This window comes from Oncorhynchus tshawytscha, linkage group LG03, assembly GCF_018296145.1.
Source record: "Oncorhynchus tshawytscha isolate Ot180627B linkage group LG03, Otsh_v2.0, whole genome shotgun sequence".
In the NCBI taxonomy this organism is placed as follows: Eukaryota; Metazoa; Chordata; class Actinopteri; order Salmoniformes; family Salmonidae; genus Oncorhynchus; species Oncorhynchus tshawytscha.
The window spans coordinates 42,575,419-42,591,343 of NC_056431.1; the positions used below are offsets into that span (position 1 = coordinate 42,575,419).

General features: G+C 38.7%; 2 protein-coding genes across 2 annotated transcripts; both read right to left on the bottom strand.

Moving 5' to 3' along the window:
• Positions 1-210: 210 nt before the first annotated feature.
• Positions 211-1,540, bottom strand: LOC112236081 (glucagon-1). The gene is made up of 4 exons (XM_024404673.2): positions 1,404-1,540; positions 1,136-1,241; positions 867-1,022; positions 211-482 (listed from the first exon to the last, which is right to left on the bottom strand). Exons 2-4 carry the CDS (start codon positions 1,228-1,230, stop codon positions 362-364), a joined length of 372 nt encoding a protein of 123 aa, XP_024260441.1. The 5' UTR covers positions 1,231-1,241; positions 1,404-1,540; the 3' UTR covers positions 211-361.
• A 391-nt stretch (positions 1,541-1,931) lies between these two features.
• fap (fibroblast activation protein, alpha) lies at positions 1,932-14,747 on the bottom strand. Its single transcript, XM_024404665.2, has 27 exons — positions 14,614-14,747; positions 14,339-14,507; positions 14,027-14,111; positions 11,733-11,825; positions 11,501-11,595; positions 11,332-11,406; positions 11,192-11,244; positions 11,029-11,101; positions 10,281-10,401; positions 10,024-10,178; positions 9,737-9,834; positions 9,483-9,612; positions 9,262-9,300; positions 9,067-9,165; positions 8,076-8,146; positions 7,907-7,960; positions 7,528-7,652; positions 6,969-7,019; positions 6,749-6,847; positions 6,305-6,374; positions 6,013-6,207; positions 5,710-5,764; positions 5,492-5,591; positions 5,298-5,356; positions 3,517-3,589; positions 3,222-3,295; positions 1,932-2,792 (listed from the first exon to the last, which is right to left on the bottom strand). The coding sequence occupies exons 1-27, from the start codon at positions 14,715-14,717 to the stop codon at positions 2,685-2,687; spliced, it is 2,523 nt and encodes an 840-aa protein (XP_024260433.1). The 5' UTR covers positions 14,718-14,747; the 3' UTR covers positions 1,932-2,684.
• Between the last annotated feature and the right edge of the window lie 1,178 nt (positions 14,748-15,925).

Below are 15,925 nucleotides of genomic sequence, written 5' to 3' on the forward strand. Positions count from 1 at the left end.
TACCAACATTTTGCACCTGTTATTTTTAGGAGAGTGAAAGAACATCTCACTCTTAGGCTACCCTTTAACCATAATATCTTATTCCTCTCCTTTTGTATCACTTCGAAAATCTTACCACTGATGTTTAAGTACAGAGTGAGGCATTTAGATAATACATTGTCACCGTTCACTGTTAACACCCAAACCATTAGCAATTGACAGACAACAGCATTTCTTGTCGGGGGATTTATTAGCATGACCAGAGGACGATGCAGGTTATAAAACATGAAATGGAACAAGGGGGTCATTCTGGATGAGTTGCATTCTCTTGTGACTGCAGGGACATAAGACACTGGGGACTCTGTGGCTGAGCAGAGCAGCCCTATTCTCGTCTGCCTCGGCCATTCTTCAGCCAGGACACAAACTCCTTGGCTGCCTGGTCCTGCAGGTAGGAGCTCACGTCGCTGGTGTAGGTACCCTCTGCATGCCGTTTGATGGGACCACTGGAAACACATGGAGAGATTTTACAGTGTTGATAATAACTATTTAGAATTGATAATATGAGGATAATAAGCAAATTGATTCATGGTGCATTGTTAAGCTGATGTAGTAAGGTTTTACTGAACTGTAACTTAAAACCATATACAACTAAGATAATCACCAACATGCAGTAAATATCTGCATTATGTCATAAAGTGTAGCAGAAGCTTATCTTTGGTTATAGCGCAGCAAAAAGCGTTTGACATTTCACAAGCCATATCTCTTATTATAACTACTGCATTCATACAGTTTCAGTTTAAGTCTCATACTGGAAGATGATCCACTACATTGTGAAATGGAATGAGGAAGACCGACACACAGCAGAGGAAGAAGAAAAAGACACTCACCCACTTCTCTTGGAGTTCATTAGCCACTGGACAAAGTCTTGTGCTCGTCTCGACTCAAGATATTTACTGTAGTCGTTAGAGAAGGTTCCCTCTGAATGTCTCTTCATGTTTGAAAGCTCCCTTGGCTCACTGAACATGGAGTCCTCTGTCAACAGGCTGAAAAAACAGACAAGTCAGCAGTTATAGGATGATGATTCACAGAGAGAGAGAGAAAGCCTCAACCTGAATGGTGCAGAGTTTAGAAGTTGCTCCGAGTTCGAGGCTCTTACCTAGAGTTGTCCTCTGTGCTCTCCTGCGGGATCTGCCAGCTGCTCTGAACAATGATCAAGAGCAGAAGTCCAGCGAAAGAGTGGGTGCTTTTCATCTTTTGACCTCCTAGATATTAGCAGAGAAGAGAGGACAAGCTGTTTCAAATGTCAGCAATTTCAGCCAAACAGCATCACAATAGGAGATAATATAATATATATCAGAGAAAATTCCAGATGAGAAATATTTCAGAGGTTGAAAAGGAGTATTAGGGGGTTTGGTGCTGCTCACCTGTATTCCCTCTGTTGAGTGTGTGAGAAATGTTGGTTGATGTCTTCTGGCTTCTCTCTCTCTGGTTCCCTGGAGTTGCTTCATGGTCCCTTCTAGGTCTGGCCAGCCTTTATATAGTTGAGATGAATGACTGTTTACTCAGGTGGCACCTTCCTCACAGACGCACTAGCCCGTTTGTTACTCTCAATCCATTAGTCAGAACTCGACTCAATGCACTGGATAGATTTGCAGTCCATATTTGTTTAAAAGGAGACGTGGAAATGTCCAGAGTTAAAAGCTGTCACTTAGGTGTCGAAATCAAACATGATTTCATCCTGTCCAACAAATCCAAATACTTACATAAACATCCACCATCTGTATTCAGATAACCTGGTTTGCACTGCAGGTTCAGTGTTTATGGAATATTTCTGAATATGAAGAGAATATGGAGCTAAACTGTAAAACATGTCTCTCCAGCATATTATCCCTAAGTAGAATTTAGTGAATTATCTGCTTCTTAGGTGACTAAGGCACAAATACAATGTTCTCCAGTTTTATATTCAGTTGTTTATTTGTTCAATACTCTTGTGATAATATGCAAAACACACAGTCTGTATCAATAAGATGTCCAGACTGAACAATAATATACCATAAGATATTTTCACCAATGTCTAATAATCATACATATACATCATTTCCCTTTTTTCTACAGAATAAACAGGATACAGAAGTGTATCAAACATGCTAGAAAGAGAATAATCAATTCCAAAATGTCTGTCAATATATGGTTTAGCTTCATATCTCTCAGTAAGATTTGTTCCTTTTGAACACATGTAAGGACAATGAACAGTCTTTGTCAACATTTTCAAACGAGAAAATGGTTATAACCATATTTAAATTCCACATACAATTACATCTCACAGACAACGTCAAATACAAACAAGATTTGAACATTACACAACACATTCAGTGCAGTAACAATTTTAACCAATATCACTGAAGTCATTGATATAAAATACCATTATACCTACATGCAATGGCTTTAAGTACATAGTGGTGAATTCAATGGTCACATTTTTGTTCTATGATCAGCACAATCATTTCATATCAAACACAAATAGTCATTACAAGCATATTAATTACATAACTTATTTTTAAAAATACAGACTTCAATAGCATGGAATCCTCTGTCCAGAATATCATCAATAAAGAAAAGCGGTCAACATTTTTATTGTAGCAATGTACTATATAAATGCTGTCATACTGATAGAATGAAAAGGCATCAAACTTAGTAAGGGGTTATTAGATCGACTTGGGTTTGACCAGACATTTCTGTAAGAATTGACTCATGTGGGTGTGGAGGTGATGGTAGGCAGGTCCTCCAAGTCCGTGATCCCTGTCAGTGTACCACTGAAAATAATCCAAAAACACACATTTACTATTATTCTAGATAAGGTGATCGACATAGGTTAGACTCCAGGCCTCGCTCACAGGTGAAAGTCTGTAGCAGAGGCTAGATATAGATTATAAACAGGTCACATAGAGGTCATATATCATATAATTATATTATAGATGCCAATAAACTAGTGAAGGACATCTAAAATGTCTTATAGACTGTACAATTTGTGTAATTAAAGTTGTAACAGTACTTACTCTCCAAAATATTATTGCACGTACTGTACTTACCCCTGGGACTATCAAATAAGGGCTTTATCAAAAATAGGCATACAGTAGATCAGAACCGATGAAGAGTATAAGACACTCCTCTGTCAGACTCCAATTGCAACACATTACCCCCACTACCCCTCTCAGGTCGTCCTCCCCAAAACCAACATTTACCATCGCCTCAAAGTCAACTTGCTGGACAACCAGGGCTTTGGAGATCTGTGCAGATTGCTGGAAGTGAACATTGTCTACAGGAAAAACAAACTGTTTGTAATACCTGATTGAACAAGGAAGCATATGCATCTGTGAAAATACGATCAATGATTTTGCACAAGATCAGGAGCCTCTCTTAATGGCTATACTGAATACTGTATTCTATACATTACACATTGGGAATACAACATCGCGTATGAGTGTGTGGTTGTTTAGAATGTAGAACACAGTATTTCACTGAAACAGAAACACATACCATCAGCTGTCCCATGAACCAGGAGATAGTCCGCTGATTTGAAATTCTTTGCTCGACTTGTTACTGTGGAATTCTGTGGAATAGAAAGTTGTTTGTGTGTGGACACAGTTACGGCTGACATACAGTACAACAGATTATGTGACGACTTTCCAATGAAAGAGGGACCATGCTTTTTGATGTGTCTGATGTCTTTACCATAGATATAGAATGAATAGAACGGGCTTGGAAGCTCTAACCTGGCAATTTGACTGGTAAACTCATGGGTACACTTGCAATGGCTGCCTATTATTGTGAGCTAATCATCTCCATGGTAATTTGGAATGTTCTATCAACTGATATTCACATAGTTAAAAAAGGAATTCCCCTCGACGACGCCCACAAATTGGGGAAAACAAACATTCTTTCCCATTGACCCCAAGTGTAAAATAATACTGACCTACAGTTCGCAATGCTCCCACGTAGGGAAATAGAGACTGCGAGAAGAGCACTGTGCCTTCAGGCTATTCGGCATGGGAGAGTGGGGACCAGGTGTCCAAGTAGGCTACACATAGCTATGTGTGGAAAACATTTAATCACAGGTGAGACTTTTAACTTGTTTAGTATAGTTTGTTTGTAACGCCACTCAATACTTGTATCTGTATTGTCCGTTTGTGTTGTTGGTCTTGGCTAGCTTAATGTTCTGGTCGGTAGCTAGCTAGCACTCACTCAAGTGGCTGCTAGCATCCTCATGAAAAGGGGCATGAGGGAAGCCCTAAAATATTACGTTTATATAAGTCGTGAGAACGTTAGGGAGCATTGGCAATGTTGAAAAGTCAGCTTTAGACATGTTTTACTTTTCTTAAATGTAGTTTTGTAATTTGACTAAAACAAACAGACAAGAAAATTGCACTTGGAAAAAGTCAACGTTTTTGCTGTGAGTCAATGTGGTAATCTAGGTAACCACAGGTTATTTTCCCCACAGGCGGGCGGGGCCGCGACGTTCTATTTAATATGGACTGGGACTATGCTGGATTGCCATGGTAAAGCACAATGTTCATTCAAATGATGCTAATTGTTGTGACTCAACAAATCACAGCACAAATTGAAGGTTACACTTCCTGCATGGGTCTAGGTTGAAGACGGGAAGGTTAAAACAGCATAATAATTTCAGGCGGAAGCGTTTGAAAATAAACAAATTAATAGGACCAGTGCCATTGCTGGATTCTACAGGATTAGCATCGAACATCTGACCAGTGGTTGGAAAATCTAGTAATAAAGTGGCTGTAGATAATTTTTTTATGTCTAAACTACTAGAATGACAGAAAGGCAGTTATGCTTGTGTTCGCTGAGTAGTTAGCTGAAATTCACTACGATTGTGTTAATTTTTCTTTTTTTTGATGGTGAACTTTCTGTGCTGCTACCATTCACTCCCAGTCATTCTGAATGTGGAAGCTGGTCCCTTGTTGACTAGTGGCACAAAGAGTTATGGGATATTCGAAATCTCTTGTCTTAAACTGTATGTGTTTAACTTAGCATTCGTCAAGGTTTAAGATGACAAAGGTTAAGACAACGGGATCCTAATGTCTCATAACTCTTTGCAACAATGGGTTGCTATGCTAATCAGTAACGGCGTTGGTAGTTAGCAACAAAGATGGTCCCAAATTTGTAACAACATTGTCTTAACCTGTATATTTTTGACCTAGGCATGGGTACACTCAAAATGGCTGCCAGTCCACCCATTATGTCATCACTGACTTGAATGGGGATGGATGTTCTATTCATTCTATTTCTATGGTCTTTACCTTGTAAGAGTCAGCATTCTCCTCAGGTTTACTCATATAGCGTTCAGTATACACCGAGTCTGGAAAAGGAATATCCAGATAGAGACTGAACTCATATAGGATGAAAGAAACACTGGCTTTTGAAGTTTATGCATGACTAAATCTGTGTTCTCACTATTTGACCCTTTCTACGATTTATATGCACTGATACATACCATAATATTCCCACTTAGCTACTGGGGCAACTGCAATTCCACACTTGAAAACTCCACTTCCAGCACCCAAAGCCATCGACGTGACATAGCCACCATATGACTGAAAAAAAGATTATTTCAAACCAAATCAATTCAAGTTTAATTCAACAAATACTGTGTATTTACAACAACAGATTTATAAGAAATATTGTCAAAATCAAAGAGAATGTCCAACTTACCCAACCCCATATGGCTATTCGTTCTTTGTCTATAAAGCCCATGTCAATAAATTTTCTAGTGACAAAAAAATATAGATCTTTATTTGATCTGCTCTAGCTATATGTCATTAAAAGTGTTGAGCAGATTTAATTGATGAGACATTTTTCAAGAGCAACAGATAGCATACTCCCAATTCACATTAATGATTAGATATGAATACATTACCTCTTGTATTTATTATTATTATTTATTTATTTCACATATTGTTAAAACAGATGTTAGACTTTACACACTGAGGTCTCTGTACTTCAATGGCAATTTACCTTGTGGCTGTTATTTGATCTTCCACTTCAAACGTTCCAAGACGTTGGTAGATAGAGTGCATTATTTCGTCACCTTGGTAACCACTTCCCCTTCCATCGAAACTGGCCACTATGATCCCCTCTGTACTGGAGAGGTACGAACCCCAGTTTAGTCTGTAGCGATAATCTGCCTTCTGACTACAGGGGCCTCCATATCTGTAAGGGAAATAAGTATTTAACTTGACACCATCACAGCTGGGCTAATTAATTCTCTGCAAATCCTCTTTAAAGATACTTAGGCCTGTATACTTACACATCAATTAGAAGAGGGTACTTTTTGTTCTTTTGGAAATTGGGGGGTAACATCATCTGATACCATAGATCTGTTTGCAAAAGGTAGTGAAACATGAGGCCATTAGAAATATAGATGTAGGATCTTAATTTGTTGCAGGAGAACATTCCTCCACTGTAATACATTTCAAACGTGTAGTGTATTTGAGGTTTAAAAAGGCTTCTGAAGTTTGCAATTTACACTTTGAAATTTCAGACTTGATATTCCCTTACAAAAAATGTATCAACGCCTACACAAATGTCCATTAATTATAATCCACATAATATTTCAAATTTCCTGTTGCTACAGGATTATTTTTCAGATGTACTGTAGCAAACTGGCTTAAATTAAGATCCTACATCTGTACATTTGATTTTACATGGCATGATTTGATTGGATCCACCAGTCTCTAAAACTATCACTCACCAAATCCTGCTACCCTCAGGGTCCCGCGCTGCATGGTTGGCATTTGGAATTCTTTTAGCATTTCTTCAAGATCTTTGTTGTCACGAAGAACCAGGAGCTCTAAAACAAAACAACTTCATCAATTGAATCAGAAGTTCTCCGTTTACGATAAAGATTCATGAACCTGTATATTGCTGAGTTACAAAGAGTATCTTCAAAGTACTGGTACTTTTTTGCATACCTTTACCTGAGCCTCTATTGTCCATGAGTGTGAACAATGGTGTTCCCGGTCCTGTAAAGAAACAATCAGCACACACAATACGGTATGACATCACGTAGGCTAATTATTAACCATATAACCTCAGGTACTAGCTGACCTAAAGGTCAGAGGTCAGAACTGAGACTGAAGCTTCATCCCAAATGGCACCTTATTCCCTATGGGCCCTGGTAAAAAGTAGTGCACTACATAGGGAATTATGTGGTGTTGTGTTGTCTCTCTTGTCGTGATGTGTGTTTTGTCCTATATTTTTATTTCATTTATTTTTATTTTTAATCCCAGCCCCCATCCCCGCAGGAGGCCTTTTGACTTTTGGTAGGCTGTCATTGTAAATAAGAATTAGTTCTTAACCAACTTGCCTAGTTAAATAAAGGTTCAATTGAAAATAAAATAAAAAGAAGGTGTCATTTGGGACACTTCCTGTATCACTTATTTATACTCCGCACCCAAGTTATTATTATTTTTAGCATTGATCACGAATGGGTTAGTGCTCAGGATGTGAATGGGGAATGGGGTAACTGACCATAGCAGTCCATGCGGTAGTAGGAGGCATCGTAGCTGAAGTAGGCTGAGTTGTACTGACACCTGTCCTTATACAGGCCACAGGTGAGGCACTGGGGAGCAGAGTGGCTGCTTCCGATCACAACCCTGACAAACAAACAAACACAGGTTCATACGAGTTAACATTGCTGTCTGAATAACGAAAATATTTATGGTAGCAGTTGAACATACTTTTATGGTTTATTTTGTATTCAGAATGATTGAGAATTTAGGGAAACCACTTTAAATGAAATATCTATGGGGATCATGAGAAACGCATCAAAAACAATGTGGTCATAGTGATAGATAAATACTAAATGTACTCTATTCTGTTATCGAATGAAATGAAATGTATTTCTTACTTGTATAGATTTCTCTGTCCAGGCTTTCCTTGGTACTCATTACTTACATAGTATCTGTGAAAATGAAATGATAGTGAAGAAGCATTCTGAAGGAGCAACACACATGGCATAGTTTATAATGATACTTCTCTAGTTCTTACATACCCACGTCTTGTGCATCTGTACTTACATAGCGTCTTTGGTGAGTTTTGAAATGTAGATGACCTCCCACTTGCCTGAGGTAATGGGTGTTGCCTTGCCCTTTGGAATGATATGCACTTTCATAGGTACTGCATTCTGATATTGCTAACATTTACATGCAAGTAAGCATTTTATTGTATTGTGTACACCACGTGTATCCTCTGCATAAAGCAAATCCTCTGCACAACGCATCAACAGGGGCAAACTACCTGCCCTCCAGGACACCTACACCACCCGATGTCACAGGAGGGCCATAAAGATCATCAAGGACAACAACCACCCGAGCCACTGCCTGTTCACCCCGCTATCATCCAGAAGGCGAGGTCAGTACAGGTGCATCAAAGTAGGGACCGAGAGACTGAAAAACAGCTTTTATCTCAAGGCCATCAGACTGTTAAACAGCCACCACTAACATTGAGTGGCTGCTGCCAACATACTGACTCAACTCCAGCCACTTTAATAATGGAAATTGATGTAAAAAATGTATCACTAGCCACTTTAAACAATGCCACTTAATATAATGTTTACATACCCTACATTACTCATCTCATATGTATATCTATATACTGTACTCTATATCATCTACTGTATCTTGCCATCTTTATGTAATACATGTATCACTAGCCACTTTAAACTATGCCACTTTATGTTTATATACCCGACATTACTCATCTCATATGTATATACTGTACTCTATACCATCTACTGCATCTTGCCTATGCCGTTTCTGTACCATCACTCATTCATATATCTTTATGTACATATTCTTTATCCCTTTACACTTGTGTGTATAAGGTAGTAGTTGTGGAATTGTTAGGTTAGATTACTCGTTGGTTATTACTGCATTGTCGGAACTAGAAGCACAAGCATTTCGCTACACTCGCATTAACATCTGCTAACCATGTGTATGTGACAAATAAAATTTGATTTGAACTTTTTGATTTTGATGAAACAATCACTTTGAGGAATAAAATACTTACATCTTTCACTCGGTGAAGGTGCTTATAACCGTATGTGTCACTCATCACTTTGTAGAAACTGATATGATCCTCTGCAAACATAGGTTGGAGAGGAACATACTGGAAAATTGAAATAATTGATTATTAGAAAACAAAATATTTCAGCACCTAGATTTAGTTCTCATGGTTCTTTCATTAGACAGTATGTGAACTTACTTGGCCAACCCAACCTGTCTTGCTAATTTGTTCATATTTCTAAAAGAAAAAAAGACAAATATTTTATTACATTTATTCCTTTTAGGCCTTTACAGTTGCAGAATGCTTCACACAGTAACATTCCTGGTGTTAATGTCGAAAAACACAAGATCCTTTGTTCACTGAGTGTTGTTGTCTACCAATGAGCTCACCCACAGAGTCTGAGGTGAGGTGACAAGTACCTGGTTCTTATTCCAGTTGTTTCCGTCAAAGTCATAGATCTGTAAAAGGACATGGTTCTGCTTCCTCTTGGTCCACTGAACAGCGATGCGCTCATCCGTCACCCAAGTGACTGAACTCAAATAGTGATCACTGGGAGAAAAACAACACAAAGTGACAGGTTTATATCACCCTTTTTTACATGTGATTGATATTGACTAGCCTTGACTATTTAAACCACTACAAATGTATATTAAAGTATGAAATTATACTGTACCCTGCACCAATGGAATCTGGCACTACCACCTGTGTCCGTCTTGATGGATTTATTGTGTCCACTACAAACAGCTTTGCCTTAGGATTAGTTGAGCCAGCCTTGATAGGAGATAACATGCATAACAAAAACTTGATATCTTCACTAATAATGAGCATTTTTTAAGGGTACAGTACATATAATTCACATACTGTGTGAATAATCATGGTATATTGACCTATTAGGTGTTATCTGTGGTATGTCTCTCATTCTTATGACACATATTACCGGCACATATTACAACATCTCACCTTGGGGTATGGGACAACCACTGTACTGGGGTATTGTCCATTTCCATACAAAGAGTACTCGATCGTGTGGACCCCTGTGTCATTAAACTCAGCATAAGCCAGATACTTTCCAGTTGGTGACCACCATATTGCCTCGTTCGATGAGAAAACCTCCTCTGAAAAAAGGGGAAGGAATCAAGTTACCCAAAAGCCTTGTGTGTGATGAAATCCACCTCATCCCTTCCCCCTAAAATTGGTCAATGTTACTTAATACCCACCCTCATATACCCAGTCAGGGGCACCGTTAAGAATCTGATTCTCTTTTCCATTATGGGTCACTTGTATGGCTTCAGCAGTGGCGTTGGGTTTCAAATAAATGTTGTAATTCCAGACGTAAGCCTGGCAGAGAGATCAGCAGTCAAGTTAATGTCAGCATTCCATTGACTTTAGTTTATACTAGAGTCAGCCTACTTCCTCTACAGTGGTTTTATTCCCTGGCATCCTATTCCAGATTCTTTTGGTTGGTGCAGCAGCTAATCCCACTGTGTTCTGCATCTCTGGGCCGACGCCCATACTCGCCATGGGAGAGAGAGCTAATTATGGTGCCAGCAGTTAGCAAAAACTAGCAGGATACTAGCGAGCAGATGAACGATGCAATAGCAATGACATAAAATGCTCTCCAGCCTCTTTTCTCATTACACACTTGTTATAATTACCAAAGGCCTCAGAGAACTCTTAGTCAGGTAGCAAATGTTTTGTTTTTTTCAAATAAAACTTAGGTTATAATCTGATTTATTGTTCTGATCTTGTTAGATGTTGTCCATGGATAGACTTGAATTTGTATTTTATAGTGTATACACATGCCTTTGAACACCCTGTTTGCATCCCAAATGGTACCCTATTCCCTACATAGTACACTACTTCCCCATGGGCCCTGGTCAACAGCAGTGCACTAAATAGGGAATAGGGTGCCATTTGGGACATACCTCCCTAGATAGTGTATCAGACTGGTTTTTAATCACTCACCAGTTTGTTTCCTGTTGGTGCCCAGGCAAAGTATTGCACAACTTGTGGAATGTTCACAGACTTGAGAAATGTTCTGGGAGAAAGAGATGGAAACATCAGGTTTTTAGTGATAGAGGAGTAGTTGAGTCTGGCACTTTCACTGGGAAAACAGAGATATACTTACGAACTGTCATAATCATAGATGGAATAAGAGGCTGTGAATGAATGTCTCCATTGCTGTAAACACACGATACAGTAAATCAGTGTTGTGTATTAAAAAAGACACCCCATGATCAAACTATAAACAATCATTCAATATATTACCTTGGAGTAGTTGCTCTCAAAGCAGATGTATTTCCGATCAGCAGAAATAATATAGTCTGTGGCATACACTTGTTCCTATGACATAAAAATGTTAAATATAAAATGTCAATATTTGCTTTGAAAGATACTACGGGTGATTAAAATGCTCTTTGCATGAAAAATATCTTACAAATGTGTTGTTGCTTATATATTCAAAGAAATCCCCTGTTTCAGCATTGTGAAGCATAATGTTGCCTTGTCTCGTCTTATGCACGTATTCGTTATCTATAGGAGAATGAGACAGAAATGTAACTTTGTGAGACAAGATCAAAACGCAGTCACTTTAAAATCAAAACAGATAATGACAAGGAATGCATGCATACACTTTTGGAAGCAATTGAATAAACAAAACAATGCAATACCTGATATCCACCGCAAATTATATATTTTATACCTAATTGTGTCATTGAAATAATCTGCCAGGCTAAAAGGCCTCTTGGAGCCTCCGTCCTCTCCTGAAACATGAAAATGTACTTGAATTAGTAACAGATGCATTTTACTTGAATTAACAACTGCAAATATTGGTTTGTTGATAATCAAACAATATGCTAGTACTTTCCACGAAAGTGGATATCTTCAACAAATCCTTGAAAATTGTACACTACTACAGTTGAAGTCGGAAGTTTACATACACCTTAGCCAAATACATTTAAACTCAGTTTTAAATCATTCCTGACATTTGATCCTAGTAAAAATTCCCTCTCTTAGGTCAGTTAGAATCACCACTTTATTTTAAGAATGTGAAATGTCAGAATAATTGTAGAGAGAATTATTTCTTTCAGCTTTTATTTCTTTCATCACATTCCCAGTGGGTCAGAAGTTTACATACACTCAATTAGTATTTGGTAGCATTGTCTTTAAATTGTTTAACTTGGGTCAAACGTTTCAGGCAGCCTTCCACAAGCTTCCCACAATAAGTTGGGTGAATTTTGGCCCAATCCTCCTGACAGAGCTGGTGTAACTGAGTCAGGTTTGTAGGCCTCCTTACTCGCACAAGCTTTTTCAGTTCTGTCCACAAATTTTCTATGGAATGGAGGTCAGGGCTTTGTGATGGCCACTCCAGCAACTTTGTTGTCCTTAAGCCATTTTGCCACAACTTTGGAAGTATGCTTGGGGTCATTGTCCATTAGGAAGACCCATTTGCCACCAAGCTTTAACTTCCTGACTGATGTCTTGAGATGTTGCTTCAATATATCCACATAATTTTCCTGCCTCATGATGCCATCTATTTTGTGAAGTGCACCAGTCCCTCCTGCAGCAAAGCACCCCCACAACATGATGCTGCCACCCCTGTGCTTCACGGTTGGGATGGTGTTCTTCGGCTTGCAAGGCTCCCCCTTTTTCTTCCAAACATAACAATGGTCATTATGGCCAAAGTTCTATTTTTGTTTCTTCAGACCAGAGGACATTTCTCCAAAAAGTACGATATTTGTCTCCATGTGCAGTTGCAAACTGTAGTCTGGCTTTTTCATGGCTGTTTTGGAGCTGTGGCTTCTTCCTTGCTGAGCAGCCTTTCAAGGTTATGTTGATATAGGACTCGTTTTACTGTGGATATAGATACTTTTGTACCTGTTTCCTCCAGCATCTTCACAAGGTTCTTTGTTGTTGTTCTGGGATTGATTTTCACTTTTCGCACCAAAGTACGTTCATCTCTAGGAGACAGAATGTGTCTCCTTCCTGAGCAGTATGACGGCTGTGTGGTCCCATGGTGTATATACTTGTGTACTATTGTTTGTACAGATGGACGTGGTACCTTCAGGCATTTGGAAATTGCTCCCAAGGATGAATCAGACTTGTGGAGTTCTACAAAAAGTAGAGTTCTTGGTGGATTTCTTTTGATTTTCCCATGATGTCAAGCAAAGAGGCACTGAGTTTAAAGGTATGCCTTGAAATATATCCACAGGTACACCTCCAATTGACTGAAATGATGTCAATTAGCCTATCAGAAGCTTCTAAAGCCATGACATAATTTTCTGGAATTTTCCAAGCTGTTTAAAGGCACAGTCAACTTAGTGTATGTAACCTTCTGACCCACTGGAATTGTGACACAATGAATTATAAGTGAACTAATCTGTCTGTAAACAATTGTTGGAAAAATTACTTGTGTCATGCACAAAGTAGATGTCCTGACTGACTTGCCAAAACTATAGTTAGTTGACAAGTAATTTGTGGAGTGGTTGAAAAACGAGTTTTAATGACTCCAACCTAAGTTTATGTAAACTTCCGACTTCAAATGTACATCCAAAAAGGCAAAAGCAATCACTTGGTGGCGCCACATGGTTATCACTATATTGTATAGTGGGCCTACTTGAATTTGAAATGTTCAATAATCCCCCATCTCATTTTTGGATTTAATGATTCAAGAAATGTACATAATTCTAGAATAGACTAATTAATGCTCACATTGGAAGTTTCAGTGAAACAATAACACGACAATTTGAGTGTTGTTGGTTATTTATGATGACTTATTTATGATGACTTGGTGAAGTTGCACAATCGTGCATTTGAAGGGTCCTTCGTCAGAAAACGGTCATCATAAGTCACTGTCAACTCAGTGGACACCATAGTGTGCAAATTGTTTACAGAGTGAATGGAAACCATATCTCATTGAATTAAATGTTGAAATCATGCATGAATGATAGATAAAGCAACTTACTATTCAGATATATTGCCATGGGGACAGTTATTAAAGTGATGACGACAGCCGCCCCCACAACCGCCCAAAGCACCTTGCCGCAGCCCTGTTAAAGGTGAGGGAAGAGGGTGACAAAATGTTGCAAAAAGTTCTGTGTGAATTATAAAGTAGCCTATTATAGTCTTGGAGGAGAACTCACTGGCATTCTATCCATATCTCTTCGGTTTTCATATTTTCTAATTAATATGATCACACATTAATAAGACTTCTCATTTAAAGAAACACCCTTAACTTTGCATTTGTATGTATTTCTAATGCATTCGTTTTACTGACCATAGTAGCACCGATGATGTATCGGCATTCACCCGGGAGTGGACATGCAGCTCTCAACCTGAGGAATCCGGTTCGCTGACGTGGAGTGACAGTCGACTTCTTCGCACTCTCTCTCTGGATGTCAAACAATTGACATAGCGCAGACAAAAAGTATAGATTCTTGATTAAACTGTAACATAAGCAGCAGAAAAGAAACAATGTTACTCCGTCCGAGTTGAATCTAGCTTCCCTTGTACTCCAGGGTGCATCCGTAAGGAAGAGTTGGAAATTCTTACTAGTCACAGGGATGCCTCCTCCAAGTCAACAGCCCACATAACTTTCCGATGGCGCCGAATTTGTGAAGATTTAGGAAGTGACTTTTCCATTCAGCGCATATCATAAATCGTCCAGTTATTATCAGTGAACATCGTTAAGCTTGGCAATTATATAGAATACATTTGCAATTTGTGGATTTCTGTGCATTTTGTGGATAAATAACCATTCATTTGTATATCTGTAAAGTCCAAATATTTGTACATCGTTTACACACCATGCAGAAATAATTGAAAGCAAACACACATCAAAGCAGATTCTGCCCCAGTTTATTGCCTCCTCATACACTTTACACATGGCAGGAATTTGTGTTTTGGAAATATCCAGAAAGCTATGCATTCAGGATAAACATTCAACAAAACAATGAAAACAGTAACCAAGGGGCAAAGTCATAAGCATACAATTTCTAAGGCAAACCCTCATATAATTTTCTTTGATAACTCCCTGAACTATCAAATCACAGTAGCCAGGATAACACATACCTGTGACATTGACAAAGTGATATGTGAATTTACCAACAATCTTAATGCGATGTGCACTTATTCATCTGTTTTCCAGCAGCAGAGGAAAATCACCAAAAAAACACCACCTGTCTTCTGTATGTCAGATCTAACCTGAGCATGTGTGCCAACAGGTGCACTGTAGTGAGAAAGTCCCACAGGGACCAGGGAAACACCAGAGGATACCAGGGGAGAGCAAGTGTGAAGAAGTTCATTATCATCTTTAGTTTGATCCATTCCGGTTAGAGAGTTCGGCCAGTAACCGAAAGGTCGCTGGTTCGAATACCCAAGCTGACAAGGTGAAAAGTCTGTTGATGTGCCCTTGATCAAGGCACTTAAGCCTAATTTGCTCCATGAGTGACTTACTACTATGGTTGACCCTGTAAAACAATACATTTGACTGCACCTATCCAGGGTATGTGACAATAATTGTGTAATTAGGTTGTTACCGACGGAAGCAAATGCAGTGTCTGACACATTAAGAGCTCATCTAGGAGCACAGATCAAGGACAACTGTGAAATGTTTGCACATCATATTCAACTAGTCATCTTCCTCTCTCAGCACTCTTCCCACTAAACCTGTTTTTTCCAAGTCAGTGAGTAAGCATGGAAATATCTAGGGCACATAAGTAATGGAATCTTTTCTCTAGGATCCCTTTTTTTATGCAAGCATATTATCCATTTGATTCAACATTTACTGATTGCATAATTCAATTCATTGACAATGAATATGATTCATTTAATTGCAATTGGCAACTTGTTAAAAGAAAGAAAA